At 45.3% G+C, this 18,855-nt stretch overlaps 1 protein-coding gene across 2 annotated transcripts in view; it reads left to right on the top strand.

Annotated features, from left to right (window-relative positions):
- Positions 1-18,855, top strand: part of PTPRF (protein tyrosine phosphatase receptor type F) — a 260,445-nt gene that overhangs the window by 145,603 nt on the left and 95,987 nt on the right. For both annotated transcript variants that reach the window (XM_075155994.1, XM_075155995.1), the window contains exon 4: positions 4,343-4,531. In XM_075155994.1, the coding sequence (XP_075012095.1) occupies positions 4,343-4,531 (189 nt within the window). The remainder of the gene's footprint in view (positions 1-4,342; positions 4,532-18,855) is intronic.

The following is an 18,855-nucleotide window of genomic DNA, read 5'->3' as shown; positions in this document are numbered from 1 at the left end:
GACATAAATTGCAATTGCCTCCGTGTCCCTTATCATCACTTGGTATTTGGAGTGATGTGCAGAAAATAAGGACGCCCCAAGGGGTATGTGTCTCACAGCAGCATCCTCAAGAAAGGTAGTTTTCTGGGGAGCTGGTGAATGAGCTACGTAATTGCAGCTGCTCTAAAGGAGGTCTCAGCTCCGGTTTGGGGCTGTGGGAAATGTTTCTTACCTCAGCTTTTTCCTTAAAGATGGGAAATGTGTGGCACAAAAGAGCTGTAAGAGAAGGGGGGTTAGGTTTCTGTCACCTCAGAAAGGAGATCAGCAAAGGGAGCTGTCAAGTGAGCATGAGATATCCTCTGCACATGCTGTCATGCTAGATGCCAGAGGGACATTCCTGGCTCCTTGGAGACTGCTGCTAGCAAGACCTCATCCTGGTCATGGATTTTCTGAGTTTCAGCTTGTAATTGCAAAACCCACTCTGTTTTTTTTCTCTCTCGCTGTTTCTTTCTCCTTTCCTCCGGCTTCTGTCTTCTTTTCCTGCTCTCCTGTCATTCCTGCTTCTGCTGCTGTAGTCCATGGAGGGAATTCGAGCTTGCAAGGCCAAAAAACTCCTGCTTGTGCCTAGATTTTGCTTGCCCTAACCTAATGCCTACCTGAGATACACCCCTTCTGAAAGTATTTGAAACCCAGAAAGAAAAACTGGTTTAGATAGTCTGCACTTGAAAGCAGATTCATAGCCTGTTTTAATGTGTATTAAAAGCACACTAGCTATCTTTGAATAAAACCAAGTGCTGACAAACTCATTTTCTAGAATAAGGGTATCCACGTATTGGCATGAATAGGAGGGTGGCTATTACTGACGAGCTCCATGTGCAGACAAGTTAGTACAGCTAGCGAGGGCTGAAAGGAGCTGAGGCATGACTGAGCCTCATAATTAGACCTAGATTAGACTTTTGCCAGAGGGGAAGGCAAGGCAAGAACAGCTCTGAACTCCTATCGTCGCCTGTAGTGTTTGAACACAGAGACATCCCTCGCTGTCCCAGGGAAGTTAGCAACGCCAAGCCGGGCTGGAACAAAGCCCGGTTATCTCTACAGGAGCATTGCTGACAGGGCAGGTGTGGGCTTGTGCCGGGCTGTGCTCTGTGGTGTCACCAGCTCAGGTTTTCTCTACAGCCACTCTGCTCCAGGAGGGTTCAGGGTGGCTCCAGAGCCACACAGTACCAGGGGAGGACCTGCAGTAGTTGAGGGCCCCCATTTCATGATGGTACGGGCACCTGAGGCCCTTGGACCACCTCTGGAGAAACTGTCCGTCCTCCCCTTGAGCTTGAACCCCGGACACTGTGACCTTGGCCCTGTGCAGGTCCCCTGGAGCTACTCCAGAACTAATAGCGGGTGAACCCCAGCCTCCTTGTGCCTGAGGTGCCATCAGAGACCTGCTGTCAGATTTCACCTGGCATCTCATCACAGCAAACCGCTGCTCTTAAACATCAGTGTTGCCTCTACATTTGATTGACAAGGGATCAAACAAGTCCTTGATGCCTGTGCGTTTTTGTAGATGCAGGCATGCCAGCGCTGCTTGCTTGAGTTTTGGTGGTGGTGTGGCCATAGCAGATAGGCAGGTTTCAACCTCCAGGCATGCATGGGAACTGGGCTGTCGTGGTACCAGGGCTAGCCCAGAGGACCTGCTGTGGCTCTGACTACACAGGATGCACCGCTTCTCTACTACTTGCATTTGCCACTATGGTTTTGGGGCTCGTGTGCAGTTAAGAGGGAAAAGACTGTGCGCCTCATGAGCCTTGCACGCCTGCCCGTGCCTGTCTGTGTCCAGCTCAGCACAGGGTCTGGGACCTGAGGGTCATTACGTGGCGGTCACCTGTGCCCTCTGTCCAGGAGTGGAGTGCCCAGCATTCCCCTCAGGCTCCATAACGGCTTGGGCTTGCAGGGGGTGCGTGGTACAGGAGCGGCGCATTACATCTCTTTGGAGTCCAGAAAAGGCTTCATCTTAAGATTTCTGGTATGGCAGAGGTAGCTTTGCTGCCGGGTCTGTAATCGGCGTGTCTCTGTTGTACCCAGTGAAGTCAAGGCTAGATCATATAATTTCTGCTGGTCTGTGCTCATCACAAACTGCTAATTTCGGTTGAACAGTCACTTCCAGTGCAGCAGGCTGGCCATGTACCTGTGGATCAGACAGTGTGAAGGAGATTTTCTGATCTCTCTCATTTCTGTGGGCAAAGGATCGTTGCAGATGGGAAGAGATTTCTTGCACAAATGCTGATTTGCTTTTAGCTATGTGCTAAGCCTCTACACAGACTTTGGACGAAGTTCACTGGGTGATACTTAGCTCAGTGCATTATTTGTAAAATCTTGAACAAACCAGAAAAGATTGTCAATGGTAATCACGGTGATTAGATTAGATCACTTCAGGGTTCCAGCCTCCCCAGACTAAACATCTTCTTTCAATATTGTAAATAGCAAGGTGCTGCACTTTAGGCAAACTTGGCCTCGATCCAAGGGAATGTCATCGTTTACTGCTTTTCCTATGTATCTTCCTTTGCTTTTCAATCTATACCATGATGTACTTCTGTGTGTACCCTTCCTTTGTTTCTTTTCAGCCATGTAGGAGTATGCATTGTGGTTGCTCAGTATTGAGTGCTTCTGTTGCTTGTTATTGAATGCTAGCTCTGGTGTCATTCCAGTTAAGCTCTATGTACCTTTTGTCTTTGAAAATCAATGGATAGCAAATTAAAAAAAGAACTAGTTTTCATGGTACCTTTCATTTAAAAAAAAAATTCCATTTATGTTTGCTCGTGATGAGAGAGGTTTCTAGGAAGGCTGGTCTGGGAGACAAAATATGGTTTGTGCTTTTAATAAGCATCAGGAACCGTTTTTTCCTTTAGAAAACCTTGGGTGCTTCATAGCCACTCTCATCTAAACAGAAAAACAATATTCCAGGGCATTGTGTTGTTTACAGCAGATGTTGCCTTGTGCTACCGAGTCTTGATTTGCAAACAAGTCAAGGTTCTTGGGAATTCTCCTGAGATCTTAGGGAGAAATACATAAGATTAGCCACCACAGGCTGTGTTTGTGCTGCAGGTGTGGTAGTACAGGTAGAAGGAAGCACCTGAGGTGGCCTACTGCTCCTACCTTCCTGTCAGGAGTGAGGGGTACGGTTCCAGATGTGTGATGATAGCAGGAAAAATCAGATTGCAGCAAGTTCAGACTCCTCTGGGTCTTGGGAAGATGCTGAGGTCTTGTTTGTTTAAACACTGCAGTGAACTGGGAGCCTTGCAGAATTGAGTTTGCCAAAGAAGAAGGTTTGCTTAAGTTCCCTTAAAACGGGAAAAAAGAAACATACTGAAAATAATTGAGTTTCTGGTGCTTTAAAAGCTTCTTAATGTTCTTCAAGTTCTTTTTTTCTGCGAAAGTATGTCCTTTTGATTGCAGTTCAGGCTTAGCAGAGTACAGTACATCTTGCCACAGAATGAGTAAATGAGCTCTGTTCTGCAGCTGCTATTGAATGATGATGTTGGAGCATGCCTTGGCTTATCAGTGACGGCTGCCTAATGTATTCCACCCAGCCTACCTGAGTGCTGTGCAGCAGCAAACCTAATTAACTCTTTTCGTACCTGCTGTATGAATGGTTTTAGCAGTTATGGGGGTGCTTTGTTTTATAGTATTTCAGTAAGACATGCCAGAGCGTGCACTGGCCATTTCTCGCACACCTCTGTTGCTCTCTGCAGCTCAGAAAATGCACCAGGAGCTTGCCACAGCACAATCTGGCGAGGCGGCACATGAGCAGAGTGTGGCTCATTAGCTTTACATTCATTAGTTTCTAAAAGCCTTCTGAATCAGATTTGGGGGCATGAGGAAGAGATTTACAGTCTATCCTACCAGTGTAACAGAATGTTCCTAGTCAAAAAAAGAGAAAATGGGCCTCTCTGGACCGTTCTAAGGGGTTTTATTGTTTAGCTGTTTTTTTTCAAGATGCCTCAAACTATTTGGCTTTGTGTTTGTCTGTTATCTTCAACTCAGTCCTCCCACAAAAAGCCAAATACCTGCTTTTACTGAATTATTAACAACAATAGATGGAGCTTACGTATCAATGAAAATTATGGACGTTTCCCAAGGCAATTGATTTAAACTGAGTTAAATTTAGTGGAAGCTTCTATTGGTGTAATGAATGCTCATTATAGAGCCTAATGTGCTTTAAGGGCTTGAAACCTTCTCAGTAGGGGAGTCAGACTGCTGTTTTCCAGCAGAGGCACAGATGCTGTACCGTGGCACTGCTGTCACTACAACTGTATCCTATCGCTGCGCCCGAACATTTCTCTTTAACCTTGTGTATTTTTTCCTCTTGCAGAAGACCACCTCCCAGCTGGCTTCCCGACCATTGACATGGGCCCGCAGCTGAAGGTGGTGGAAAAGGCCCGCACAGCCACAATGCTCTGTGCTGCCAGCGGTAACCCTGATCCTGAAATCTCCTGGTTCAAGGACTTCCTGCCTGTCGACACTGCAACGAGCAATGGGAGAATCAAGCAGCTCCGCTCGGGTAAGGTAGCAAAGCAAGTAAGCCTTCCCTGCTGCCTCACTCTTCCTCCCTTTTCTCTTTACTTGCTGCTGTTATTTTTCCCTGAAATGGTGAAATGCAATTCTAAACCCAAATGTCAATTTGATTTGAGCTCGTTTCTTTTACAATATAAAAGCAGTTTTTGGGGCTGATCCTCTCTGGCAGGATATCGTGGCTTGTTAAAAGGAGACATTAGAGTAGACATGCCTTTTGGAACATCACATGGATTCCTTCTTCGGTAGACAGTTTTGACATTGCCCCACATTCTTGGTAGGCTCAGACATTTCACTACCAACTCAACAGGTCTCAGATACTTTTAATAGGAGCACAGTGCAAATCAGGACAGTGAGATACTGACTGAGATTTTACAAACAGTGGTCACATACTACTTCACTCCTTATATAAACTCTGCAAGACAGTGCTCTGCTTTCTGTTGAGATCTTTATCATTCTTGCTGTGTGACTCCACAAGAATAAAGAAAAATCCAAGAAGCAGTAATTCTATGGATTTCAAAGGAAGATGGACACAGTTTTGAAATACACCATTTCTTTTTGATTTTTTTGTTTGATAAGCAAACAAAATTTCAAAAGGTTTTGAAATACAGACGGTTAGTTCTTGTGGGTGGCTAAGAATGCACTCATTTTAGTGAGGAACTCTTGTTTTTCTGCCGCACTGTGCGGCCTCCCAGGACTGTAAGGCCCATTAGAGAATTAAGGAAAATAAAATGTTGCTTTATTCACTGATGAAGTGCAGCTCCCCAGCGTGAGTTGCAGTGGCTGTTTAACAATGCACAGCAGCTTTAGTCTGGGGGAAAAAAAGCCCACAGTACCCTACAGGAAGTACAGAAGGGAACAGAGCTGGAACAACTTTGGTCTAGAAAGGTCTCGTGCTTAAATAAGAGGCAGACTGCCTTGCCTGGCCACGATGTATCTCTGGGCACTCAAAAGCCATACGTTATGAGTGCTGCTGCCAGGGCAACACTATCTTCCTCCTAGCAAGGTGAACGTCTTGACACATTTCCCCATAGCAGGAGCCCTCTGCATAAATCTGATGATGCTGGGATGATAAGAAGTTGGCTTGTACTTGGGGGAGCGGGTAATGAGCCATCACTCTCATCAAAAATAGAACCCAGCCTGACAGTCCTGATCCCACCTTGATGTACCAGTGAGCGCTAATTATACTAATGCATTTATAGCTTATGAAATTTCCCAGTGACCTTTAGCTTATCTCCCCCACAACATGGTTTAATCTTGATCTGTTTGTGCTGAAAGAAAATATCACACTTGTTAATTATTCTGAGAAGCTTTAGGAAACAGCAATAGGAAAGTGTACATGGGTGTGTTTCACTTCATAGCTGACTAAATCAGCATCAGAAATTACCATAAATGAGCAGCAAGGCAGCTCCTGATGCACTTGTTGTACGTTCTCCAGCCTCCTTTTCGCAGGCACTTGGCTGCCTCTCTACCAGCTGCTTCACAAGTTTAGTGAGATAGAAAGTTTAAAAACAAACTAGTAAACCCTGTCACTGTGTACAAGTTTTGCTTCCTATTCGCTGTTCTTGAGCAACGTCTCAATTGAATATTTCACCTGGGATTCAAACTCTAGAGCTGGCTGCTTGCTGAAGACAGTAATTACCAAGGGAGGTGTCAAGGGAACCTTTTAGAAATCAATGAGCAGCACACATCCTCAGACTCACGAAAGAAATTGATTAGCTCTCTAATGTAGTAAGGGAGGTTTCCACAGTTCAATGCAAGAGACTCCCAAATACGAGTGAAGGTTTGTTTTCAGGGACCTGGTGATACGATGCCAAGATTCACCAAGGCTCTGCCCCACCCTGGCATGAGTGGAGAGCAAGAAGTTTACCGCTTCTCATGGGCCAGAGATTCAACCCCTGCTTGCATTTGTAGCTTTTTCCTATACTTGTAGTTGATGTAAAGTAGGGCCTGCACTTTGAAGTGCCTGAGTCTCACTTACCTGACTGCAGTCACCCTGTATGAGCAATGTGATGGGTTGGGCAATCTCTGATCCATTCTGCAAGGTGCTAATTGAGCTCTCCAGCATTATACCATAGTGGGACAGAGTTGTTTTTCAAAGAAAAGAGTATTTAAATAGATACCTCATTATATGGCAGAGTTTAATAGTTTGCGAAGTCTCTGCTCCATTAAGATCATATCTTACAACCAGCCTGGCATATCTGCATGAATGTCGGTTTATACTATCTGAATCTAAATATACGCTCATTTAATTTCATTTAATTAAAACCCAATAAAAGCTAGACAGATGTAATATAGTTAAAATAGCTACAGCATGGTGTGAGCCCAATATTGCACATATAGTGTCCGACCTTCAACGAGTACATAATATATTATTATTCAGATGTACTAAATATAGGTCATAAAGGTCAAAGCAGCTTTGGAGTCTGACTTAGAGAGGGGATTGAGGGATGATTTAATTTCTTCAGGCTCCTAGTGTGGAATAAATAGCTAGAGGTAAAGAAGCAGCATGCTTGGGGAAGGTGCTCTCTTCTGACACTCACAGTTATGTGGGCTGGCAGTGCTCTGGGGGCTTCAGGCAGGTCTTTGAACTTGCATGCATTCAGATCGTGTGCCCAAGGGGGCTCTGAACATCAGTTTCTAGAGGTCTGTTAATCTTCTGCTCAGGTATTAGAAAGTTTGTGGTTTAAGACAACCAAGCCATCGTCTTAGGCTCTTTTAATCCCAGAGGACTGGTGTCTTTGTCAGGAGCAAATACACAGTTTATAAATCCACCCTTTATCCTACCGTCCCTCATTTAATTGTTACATCTATATATGTGTATATGCATTTTTCTCATTAAACCTTTTGACAGTTAGCATAACTCTTTACATTTAGAGGACTGGTTTTTCCCCTTTCTCCCCAATACATAGATCTTTCCTCCCGAGTAATGCTTAATTCTTTTTTAAGTCCAGCTCTTGGGAGTTTTGCCAGTACGTGTAGGGCTAATTGCCCTAGAGATGAGAACACAAATAAATACAGATTTTCATCTCCATTATCACAGATCAAGGCAAAAGCAAGGTCTCTGACTCATGCTGGTTGTAGCAAAATTCTCCCTTGCTCATCTTGCTAATACTTCCCACCTCTTGTGAAGAGGCTGCTTTTCTGCAAATGCAGTGACTCAGGACAACTCCCTGTTCTCCCCCAGGGCGCATAGCTTCAGTCATTGCCTCTCAGTCATTGACACAGGATCTAAGGCCAGTTCTGGGCTGGGAAACGTCCCCAGCATGCTAACTTGTTTAAAACCTGTTTGGCTGAACTGATTTTAAAACTGTCCAGACATTGTAGTATTGCAAGTGACGTACATATGAGTTCTGGCAGCAAGGGTCAGTGCTACATCTCTAACCATGTTTTAAAATTAGTTGATGATGTGGCGGAAACTCTCTCAATATAGATCAGATTGTACTGATGCTTCACAGTTCTTCTGTAAAGATTCTTGGATTGCAAGCTCCTGAAGACTTCAAAGCAACTCTGATGGTATTCATAATCTCAAAGCTCTTGAATGCTTCCAGTGAGTTTCATAGTTGAAGAATTGCTCCTCCACCCTGTTCTTCAGAAAACTTATGAACAAAATGTCAAATTAGAATAAATAACTATTCTGAATGTTAACATACAGATATCTTTGCCATGTAAGGAAACTCCAGAAATTCAGGGAGCATTGCCATCTCTCATCTAGTAAAGAACTTAGTCTTACACAAGTATCATTCTCTTTTAATCACCATCAATTAACTGAGTTATGGAACTGTGACCTAGACCCTAGTGTGGCTTTCAGGCAATTAACTGCAAGTAAAGTATCAGAGAGGGCTCTGCAGGTGACTTCAGTCACTCTCTGAAAAAGTGTAGGTGCCTCTAACAAAGAAGCAGTGGGAGCCGGCTCACCACATCATCTTGCTGCATTTATGCTCTCAGAGTTACCAGCAAGCATTTTCATTTCAGTCTTGATCCCATAGGTAGAAGCACTACTTATTTGGAAACAAAAGGAATACCCAACATATACAGGGCAAACTTGCAAAAAGAGGTGGTGCCTGTCCCAGTGGAATGCAGTGACGACCATCTCCTGCTTCACTGGTAATAGCCGGCAGTCAGTACCCAGCAGAAGACATTCAGCTCCTGGCAAGAAACAGCTTTGAGTCCAGACATCAGATGGGCGTCGACTTGGGACAAGGTGTGTAAGGACAGCCCAAAAGAATGGGGATTGGGGAGTATTATCCAAAAGGATCAGGAAACCCACACAAGGATGGATGCTCTCTCAGAAAGGACTGATTGAATGAGGGTTGAAGGAATATCATGGCCAACCAGTTGACAGCTGAAGTTTTATGTCCTGGAAGAAACTATACTGCACATCTGGGTTTTGCTGTGTGAGGTGCACGCAGCAGTGATGGGATCCACACAGACTCCCTGTTGCAACTGGTGGCAAATAGACAGTCTTTTCTGTAGTACTTTCACTTCTGAAAATAGTTTCCCCTAAAACTATGTTAGGATGTAGCCGAAAGCACTGTCAGCGTTCTCTGGGATTCAGTGTTGCATTGCTCTAGTGCCCAGGTGCAGCCAGCAAGAGCCTTGGTTTCTGTTTGATGCTGCTTTGGAGTGATTTTTTGGTGGTTTAGGTTCCTACAAGGAGGTTGTATAAGTCTGGGGTGAATTAAGTCCCTTCTCCAACAGAGCCTCTCCTCCACACTGGGAAATACTGATGCAAATAATCCCATGGGGCTTTGCAGTGTATCATCCTTTGTTTTGTCTTGCTTTGGGCGCCTGGCTCTGCGCTTCCAGTACACAGGGGATGTCAGGGTCAGCATTCGTTCCTGACTGAAGTGAATGTACGGGGTGTTACTCAGTGTCTGTTATCACGAAGGGGAAATAAACTCTCCTTCCTTACGAGTGTTTCAAACCTTTCAAACACAAGGAACGGAGTTTGAAGTTTGATCTTGGGGTGCCCTTTGTGTAAAACAGCTTGGTGATCACAGGGCACAAGTTGGCTCAGTAACCATTCGAGTGATGGCACCTCCGTCACTTGATGGACTCTCTTGTGTTGGCACTCTGTGGCCCGTGTGCTGCGATTTGGTCCCTTTGAGGGACACCCTGAAAGGACAACAGCCAGAGACGCATGGTCATATGATGTGAAGGGTGAATGGGAACTTTTATTCCTTCTGGATGAGGAAATTTGGGGTCCAACAGAAAAGCCTTGTGCACTCTCCAAAATGGTGTCCTCTGAGTGAAGAGTGAATGTCTTAACTTTGCAAAGGTGAGAGAGACCCAGAACAAACACTGCGCTAAATACAGCAAGCCTCTATGCTGCTCCCACAAGGGTTGGCTTACATTTGGAGGCCAGGAGGATTGGGATTTAACGCAGGAAAAAATGAGCTGATCACACTTAAGTTTTAGGGAATCTACTTCAAGTGTTGCTCCTAGAGCTCTGTGTAGACAATTGCGTATTAGAGAAACGGTTTAGCCTCTACAGGGAGTAGATTTAAAGATTTGCTGCAAATCTTTTCAGTTTGGGGCAGAACAACAAACCCTATTTCAGCCAGATGAGAGGGAAGGAAGTCCTGTTTTCTGCCCCTCGGGCTTGTGCTCAAAGTCATTGCACCGTTCCCGTGGGAAGTGACACACTGTGGTGATGCTTTTCTTAACTCTGAGAATCAGCAGTGGGGGGGCGGGATGGGAGGACGGGAGGGGGGAGGCCCTAGACCAAACAGAACAAAAATATCACTTGGCAAACTTTCCAAATAGGCAAAAAGAAATAACCCTGTTTTCCGTGGCTGTGCGTTTCCATGCAAGTATCTCTGGGTATAACTGTTCTGTTAAGGGTAGCGGTAGTTACTAAGAAAGATAAATAAGCGGCAGATTTATTATTGCAAGAGAGAGATTACCCACAACTTCAGTCACTGCAAGATCTTTCCTGATGCTTCAGTCATCTGTGGATAGAAAGCATCAGAAAATATAACCAGACATGAAATTAAAATGGGGTAATGTCATTTTGGCGGAGGAAAATGCTAAAATGAGTAGTTTGAATTGCTGCTCCTGCTTAGAGAAAGGACTCTGCCTAAAGGAAGGGTAGTTAGGAAAGAAAAACAAAAAGTATAAATATTGTAATTGCTTTTTAAGAGGCAAGTTAAACATGCTTAAAATATGCCTTCTTTGTATTTACAGAAATTCTTTTCTGTCTTTCTTTCCCATTGGGTGATCATTGTTGTGGATAATGGAATGAGCTGTAAATCTGAGATACACGACACTCTTGTATGCATACTGGTATTTATTAATCAATACACTGAACATGATTTGACACACTGTGTCCTGTTTAACCCTGTTTTTCTGTCTGTTTAAACTCCTCAGTTTTCTTTGGTAAGTGCTTGGTATTCAGATCTTACAAATCTGCATAAAACCAACACATACCATGAACTGCCTACAGATTCGATCTGCATGAATCTCTCCCTTATACTAACAGCCTTCATATGTGCAAAATAAGACCAAGGGGACAAAAGTGGGGATTAGAAGGGTTCCCTGCCAATTTGCCCAGCTGGAGCATCTCTCCCCCTTCAATCATGCTTCGTTATTGATTGTACGCTGAACTCGAGACACTGACCAGTGGATCCTCCACTGGATAAACACATTGACCTCATAAAACAAACCTTTATAGATCGTTGCAACAGGATAACTTAACTTCATTCCCAGAGAAGCCCTCCTTATAAGATACTCTTCATTATAGCATGTAAAATTATCTCCAGTGCCTTATAAAGAGGGTAGGGATTCCTTTCTCCAGCTAACATCCAAATTAGGCAGGAACGACAGAGGTCTGGCTAGCGTGCCAGTGTTACATTACCAGAAACTACTTCGTATTGAAGTATTTCTGTATGTAAAGTTAATTCTGCATGACACCAATTTCTTTGCCGGAGGGAACCTGATGCAAGGGTTATGTGAATGCGGAGAATGGCTCAAAACTGATTTGGTACACTCTCCCCTTAGTTTAATGTCTTTAAGCAAGCAGATTTTGTCCCACTGGTCATTCTAACCCCAAAGCAAAATTGCACCTAGGGCCCGCAACCATGCGCTTTCCACCCCTCCTGCCAGCACACTCACAGTCACACAGCCCCCAGGACACCCCCTCCTTGTTCTGTCTGAGGAATGAAGGGGCACTGCACCATATTCCCAACGTGTCCTCCATCTCAACTGCTTGAACAGTGGTGTGGGCGAATGCAAGTGGTGAGGCCAGCCAGCAGTGCCACCTCGGCAGCTTAGTTCGGCCCCCGTTCATGAGGGTGGTGGCTTTAATGGCAAGATGCAGGGCTGGATGCTGCACTCCTGGAAGCAATGAGCTTTACTAACCTCCTGAGAGTGTCACTCTGACTTTTATTGCACATCAGTTTCTTTTTGTTTATTCCTGTCGCGCTAATACAAATTCTAGCTTTAAAAAACTTTCTGCTTTTTAGTTATAATTTTCTTCCTTTCCTCTTTGTACTAATGCTTCTCTCTAATCTTATTTGCATTCAAATTACCTCACCAGGTGGTACACCGATCAGAGGTAAGAATGCTGAAATGTGCCTCCAGTTGTCACGTCACTCCATCTCCTGTCTGCCTTGTCCCTTCTCCTCCGGTGTTTCTCATCTCCAGCTTTTACTCTCAGCCCTAACTCTGCCAGCGCTCTTGCTCATCTGCACTCTCCCACTAGTGTGTTTATTTTGGTTGGTTTTTAGCGTGATTTCTTGTAGACTCATCCATTGCGATTTTGCACTGTTGAAAGGGGGTTATTCAACGGAAAGTTTGCAAACTGGAAAATGGTCCCTGGCCTCCGCCACGGGAGGTTTGACGTCTCCTGCAGCTCCTGCAAGTCTCTGAACTTCCCATGCAGTTGTGGCCTCTGAGGTTTTGTGTCTGGGGGGTTTTAGATGGATTGCTTTGGTGTAACTGTAAGGAGGTAACATTTTCACAAGAGAACAGTCAAATTCTTCTCTGCTGCTGCTGACAGGCATGAAACTCTAATCAGGAGGAGATAAATTCTTGGAAGTTTGAGCAAATCTGGCTCTGGGATAAGGAGCACCTTTGTTTGCATTCCTCATGTTTGTCTTTCAAGTGTGCTAACCCTCTAACGTGGTGGCAGAGTGGAGAACCACTGCCCCAGACCCCGCTTTCTGAACCGGACATGCTGATGTTGCTTTGCAGCACAAAGATTTTTTTTTAAATAGATGAATCAGAAGCACATCTGGCTGCTTTAAGCCTTCATTATTAATTATACCCACCCCTGGTTTGACAGCCCAGTGTGTGGAGTCCCTGGCTAGTTTTTACAGCCTGTATGCACTAGTAATGACTTACCAATCGGTGTGTTGTCTTTTCTAGCCTAAACACTCAAAGCTGTCCCTTCAGATTAACTTCAGCGTCTTAATCAGCGTTACATGCTAAGGCCCTTCTGAATTCTCTTGTGATTTTGGTTACCCCTGTTGACTGACCCCTGGGTTTCTCGACAGAATGACTACCACCTACAAATCAACATGACCTCATTTGTTCAGTTTTCCCCCTTCTCCTCTTTCCTCCCCCTTTTCCCTGAATCACTGCTGGAAGTTAATAATCTGACTCTTTGGAACTGGTTCTGTTGCTGGGGGTTAATGTTTTCAGCTCCCGTTAAGTGATTTTAGAGTAAATGTGAATTGCCGTTTGATGTGTATTTGCATTAAGTTGCCTCTGTAGCAAATCTGGGTCAGGGAAAAAAGATTGCAAACCTTATTTTGATATGAATGGGCTTATATATCTGTCATTCCTCCCTTTGGAACGCTGGAGATTGACAGCTGTGATGTTACAAGCTCCTTAAACTATTTCTTCATCTCCTATTTCTACTGCAAATCCTAAAATGAAATGACAGATTGAATGCTAACTAGCCGAGCGCTCTGAGCTCCCAGCCGTGCATGCCAGGCATGCAGCCATCCCGGGGCCTCCCCGCGCGCTCGCTGCACGCCCGCCCTGTCTGATGACATTAGTTGACTCAGCACCAGAACCGCGTGGATGCTCCATACGTCCTGCCTGGGAACCGAACGCATCTCTATGAAAAGAACCATCCATCTCATAAAACATAAGTTCCCCGCACCCCCACCCCCCTTCCCACCCCCGTTTGAGTCCTGATGAGGTATTTTAAGAATGTTCTTGACATTATTTAAAATATATGTGTCCTGTTTGAATGTCAAAGATGACATTTCTGTGAGAGCAAACAGAAGCCACGTGCTGCTCTCTGGCTTCTCCCAGAGGATTTCTGTCAGCCTAATGCCTCTTATTTAAAACGGAGGTCACTGAATTTCTAAAGATAACAACAGATTAGATGAAAGTGCTTTTATGATGGTGAGGTTGTGTCCATGTAGAAGTGACTGTTCTGCCATGTTCTATACCCAGCTGCACTCTTGTTCCTCATTAAGGTAAGTGTGATGCTTTGGAATCCATTAATTTGGTCTGAAAGGAAGGGTGAACTAATGACTCTTAATGAACCCTTTTGGTAATAATGTTTGGGGGAGGAAGGGGAGGTTTTGGGTTGATTTAATTGCTGCTGTGACTGTGTCGCTAGGAGTTGTGTGTCTGAAGTACTTGAGAGGTTCGAGCATTATCCAAGGCCTTTGTTGCTGGAGTGGCGGAGAACCCACTAGCAGGGAGCGGCATGTGATTAGTGAGAGGACGACCTGAGAAATTCTACCATGCACCCCTCCAAACAGGAGGAGATTTTTCTCTCTAAACACCTCATTTGGCCTTACCCCCACACATTTGGTCCTTTCTGTCCAAGACATCTCTGGCTTCCCTGAAATGGGAGGAGCTCCCATCTATAATTCAGAATCTCAGTTTGTAGCTTTACTCTTTTACCCCTCCGGGACTGCCCAGATAGTAATTTAATCTTCAAGTCCCTATTTGTTCATCAGAAAGACATGGAGCTGGCAGATGCCCATCCGATTAGGCAATAGCTAGCTTCTTAAGGTGACCCACAGATAGTATCAGCAAATCCATGTTTAAGCAAGTTCTGCCCCATTCTTATTTTTAAAGTAGAATATAAGATGTTCATTTCTAGCATTTCTCTGGAATTGAACTCATTCAACCTTTTGTGAAACCTGGCTGCGTTTTCCTGCCCCGGGCTGTAAGAGCGAGTAGAGCACTGTTGTGTTTCTGGTGGGTGCTGGAATGAACAGGCATTAGATCAGATGAGGAGGTAAAGAAATATCATCATCTCAGGTATTTTCCCTCTCCAGTCAGATTTATTTGTTACTTTTCTGTCACCACAGGAAGTATCTGAGGTTCCTATGCATAAGAGTATTTCTTCCCTGCAGACGTCAGCGTAGCAGAGGTCTGTCTGAATTAACTTTAGATCAGCTCACTCGGGTGTCAGAAGCTGTCTCTCTGAGAAGCCAGGTAAACACCCGCACCGACTTCTGTATAGCTGTAGCTAAATCTTTCCCAGTCCCAAGCAAACTGGTTTAAATATAGCTCCAGCATTTCGATGCTATCCTGTGAGCTGGAGCGTAAAGCTATCCAAAGAGATTAAAGGAAGCTAAAAGAATTTTGCTGTCTCTTTTTGAGCATGTGTTTGTACATTTGATTGCACTTTGTATACGATAGGATTTTTTTCCTGTTTCTTGAGCTTTTTCAGTCAAAAAAAAAAAGCTAAAGGAAAACAATTTTAAAATGAGAAGATACGCTTGCAAGAGCAGACAGTGTCGGGGGAGGTTGGGTGGGGTAGTGCCTGGAAATGCTTGTAATGCCATGTTACTTACTCTTGGGATTCAGATTGACTCATGTCCCTTTAGAAGCACACAGAGGCGTTACTGTGCATTTGACAGTGCTGTAGTTGTGCTTCTGACGCAGAGTCCCCTGAGATTTCCTGTACCTGCTGGTGAGAGATCAGGGCATCCTGAAACTCCTCTGTCTAAGAGGAGACGTCGTGCTGCCGAGCACGCTGGGTCTCCTCTCCTCCCTCTCTGCTCAAGTCCAGCTTAGTGGCAGCGGTCGGTGCTATCAGCAGCTGCCCGTGCTGCACAGGAGAGTGATTTCTCAGCAGCGCTACCATCCAGAACCAGGCCCTTGCATGCCAATCACCGGCCTCTCAGGCATAATGACCATAATGAACACTAACAATGAAAATATATTTGTAGTTACCTTGTTTTGCATAATTGGCAGTGCTGATGGCTGGGGAAGGCTAGGTGCAATCCTCTGTAACAGCTGGGAGGTGCTGCTGTTATACATTACAAAAAATAGTGATATGGGAAATGCTTATTTTCATTATTAGTGACTCATGCGTGATTTTGGTGACTTTCAGTTTTTCACAGCTCCCACAGCGAGCATTGGTTATCTTGGGCAGCAGCCCCCTCGTTGTCAGGGCTTCACAGTGTCTCTTTCTTCACTATATTCACACTTTTGGGTCCTTGTTTGGTCTGGGCTTGCCTCTGGCCCTGCTCCACAGCTCCCCGGATTTCATTAGGAAGATTCTCCTTCTCTGGGAGGGAATTTTTAGCAGAAGGGGCACTGGGACCGACACCTGAGCACTGGCTGAAGGGGTGACTAAGAATACTGCTTCAGGAAAAGTCAGGCGGTGTTTCTGTGGAGGAAGCTGGTGGGAGGCAGGGGGAAAGAGAAGGGAGGGCAGCCATGTGCTCTGCTGTGCAGAGCGGGCAAAATTTAGCTGTTCCGTGAGAGGAAGGTCCCTAGTCAGGTAGCTGGGTTCATTAACATCTGCGTTGCAAGTCCGTTGCTTAAATGAGTGCTGCAACTGCAGCCTGGTTCCCCTGACTCCTGGGTACTTATTATGGGAGCATTTCATTCCATGTCTAATTTTATCACCAGGGCAAAAGGTCAGTCCCCACGTCTGGGCCAGGTGGGCTGAGGTTGTGAATGTCCTGCTAGAGAAATGGAGCTGCTCCCACTGCTGGGGATGGAGCTCTGACCTGAATAGAATCGGAAGAGTGTCGCCCCAAGAGCTGCCGTGTTTAGCTCCGTGATGCCTGGGAGAAGAGAGCACAAGCGTCCGATGAGCTACAGAGCAGGATTTCAGAGAGATCAATTTGTATGGCAGCTCAGAGCTCTTTACATTTGGTTTGTCACCTAGAGGAGAGAGTGACAAGCCCTCCGTGGCACAGCAGTACCCAGCACTGCCCAGAAGCGGCCCTTATCAGGATCTGCCTTCCCCATGCTCTGTGCAGTGCACTTTTTAAATACTTCTTTTAACCACTGTCACTGCAACTAATGATTCTGCCTGAGCACAAGTATATTTGAATAGATAAGTATCTTGGAGAGCTGCTAACGGGGCTGCTGAGTTTAAAGAGCAAAAGAAAAAGCTAGGAGAGGAGGGAAGGGGCTGGCAAGGAGATACCAGCACAGAGTAAAGAACCCATAAGGGATGCTTGTCAGTCAGCAGGGCCGTCTCCTGCCCTCAGCCCTGGAAAGCTCTGCCTTGTCACCATTCTCCCTGGCACTGGAGAGCAGCCAGGGGTTTTTCTCAGGAGCTGTCATCTCTCTGATAAGCTGACATGTGTTATCGGGAAAGATCTGAGCCGCAAGCGAGATTGACATGACATTGCAGCGTGGTGAGGAATGGCTGCCCCTCTTCGCTGAAGCCCTGCTGTGGTTCAGGGTACTTAGGAGGCAGCAGAGGTCGAGTGGTGCTCAGCAGGGAGAGGTTTCGCTCTGATGCGCACGTGCCGCTGCAGAGCCCCACGAGCTCCCAAACAAGCTGTTCACTGCTCCTCTCTGTACACATGTGCACGTCCTGATGGTAGATAGTCCTCATGCATCCAGTGAAGCCGTGCTATCTGATTGCACATCAGGACTCGGCTATGCAAACGAGAACAAGGCACCTGGCACAGGAGCATTTGAGGAGTCCATATAAGAAGTCTGCAGTAACATCCCATGTGAACAAGACCTTACTCAGCAACTTGCACAACATAAATCCCAAAGTAATGAATAAAAGTAAATCAGCCTTCCTAGCCCTGGTTTGCAAAGGCACAGAAGATTATAAGATGAGATGTTGACAGGGCTAGGAATAGAAATCGAGTGCTTTGCACTTGTCAAAGCGAAGAATTCACTGCGCTTTTGAGGGTCTTTGGATACAGCTTCCATGAACTTCAGGGAAAGGAGCTACTCGGAACTCAGTGCTTCCTTTCCTGTAGCTCCTTGTGTCCTGTCCAGCCTAGACTTGAACCGTCCAAGAGATGAAGCTCTTACCTTTCTCTGGGGTAACTGAACTAGTCATCCTGGTCTGGAGCATATTACACTTAGGGAGTTTTTCCCAAGGCTCAGATGCATTTCAGATGCTCCAGCTTTCTGATCCGAGCAATGTCTGAACTTCTTAACTTTATTCATAAATCTCTGTACCCTGAGATACCCTACACTTGTATCCATCACATAGCTGTAGGTTGTCCTTCAGGAAAACCCCTGTAGTCCCGCTGACTGCCATCAGTTTCCCATGATCCTTCCACTTTCTGCTAGCTGTCAGCTATACTGCGGGATCTGTATGTTTGTCTAACGATGATTTATTGCAGTAACGGATTTCTTTCTGGTTCAGTTGAGAGGTTTACGTTAACTTCCTTCTGCTTTCTGGGTTCTCTTGTGCTCCTGACATGCCATAGTTTGAATAGTCACGCCAACCCAGACAAAACCAGAACCCCTTGCCCAGTGTCCCTGAGCAGGTTGTAGGCAGTTGCTGACACGTTACATGTTTATAATATGATTCTAGAAATCGGTCTGCGCTGGCTGCAAAACTGACAGGCAATAATAGCATGTAATCTGAAACTCCCCTCTGCCTTCATTTTCTTCATCCTCTTATGTTTTCCCCTTTTCTCTCCAGCACTGATGTTGAGGTCCCTAGAGAGAAAAAATAGTTTGACTAACCAACATTTAGGCGACATGGTGATCGCAAGTATAAAGGGTATAAATACCAATATGTATTAAATGGCTAAAAGGGGCATGTAAAAAGGTATGTGTTCATGGCAGAATTATCTAGGGATCTTACTTTTTTCTAGGCAGACACCACTGCCTGTCACCTGAAGCTGGCTCTGCTTTCAGCCCAGCCAGCTGATGAGGCTACAGGCTAAATCAGAGATAGGCTCTTCCTCAGGGTGGTGACATCCACTCTTTTTTGTTTGGTTGGGTTTTTTTAAGTTTGGGTATGTTTTGCAGCAAACAGCTTTTCCCAGCCAAGCCTCATACAAGCACTCAGAATGAACTCTACAGCACATGCATGCCCACAGAGTAATGAGCAGAAATTAAGAAGGGGATAATACATGGTGAGTTCTAGGAAAATCCTCCTGACAGAGAGCATAA

This window comes from Calonectris borealis, chromosome 8 (assembly GCF_964195595.1).
Source record: "Calonectris borealis chromosome 8, bCalBor7.hap1.2, whole genome shotgun sequence".
Classification (NCBI taxonomy): domain Eukaryota; kingdom Metazoa; phylum Chordata; class Aves; order Procellariiformes; family Procellariidae; genus Calonectris; species Calonectris borealis.
This window is presented reverse-complemented; position numbering and strand designations above follow the sequence as displayed.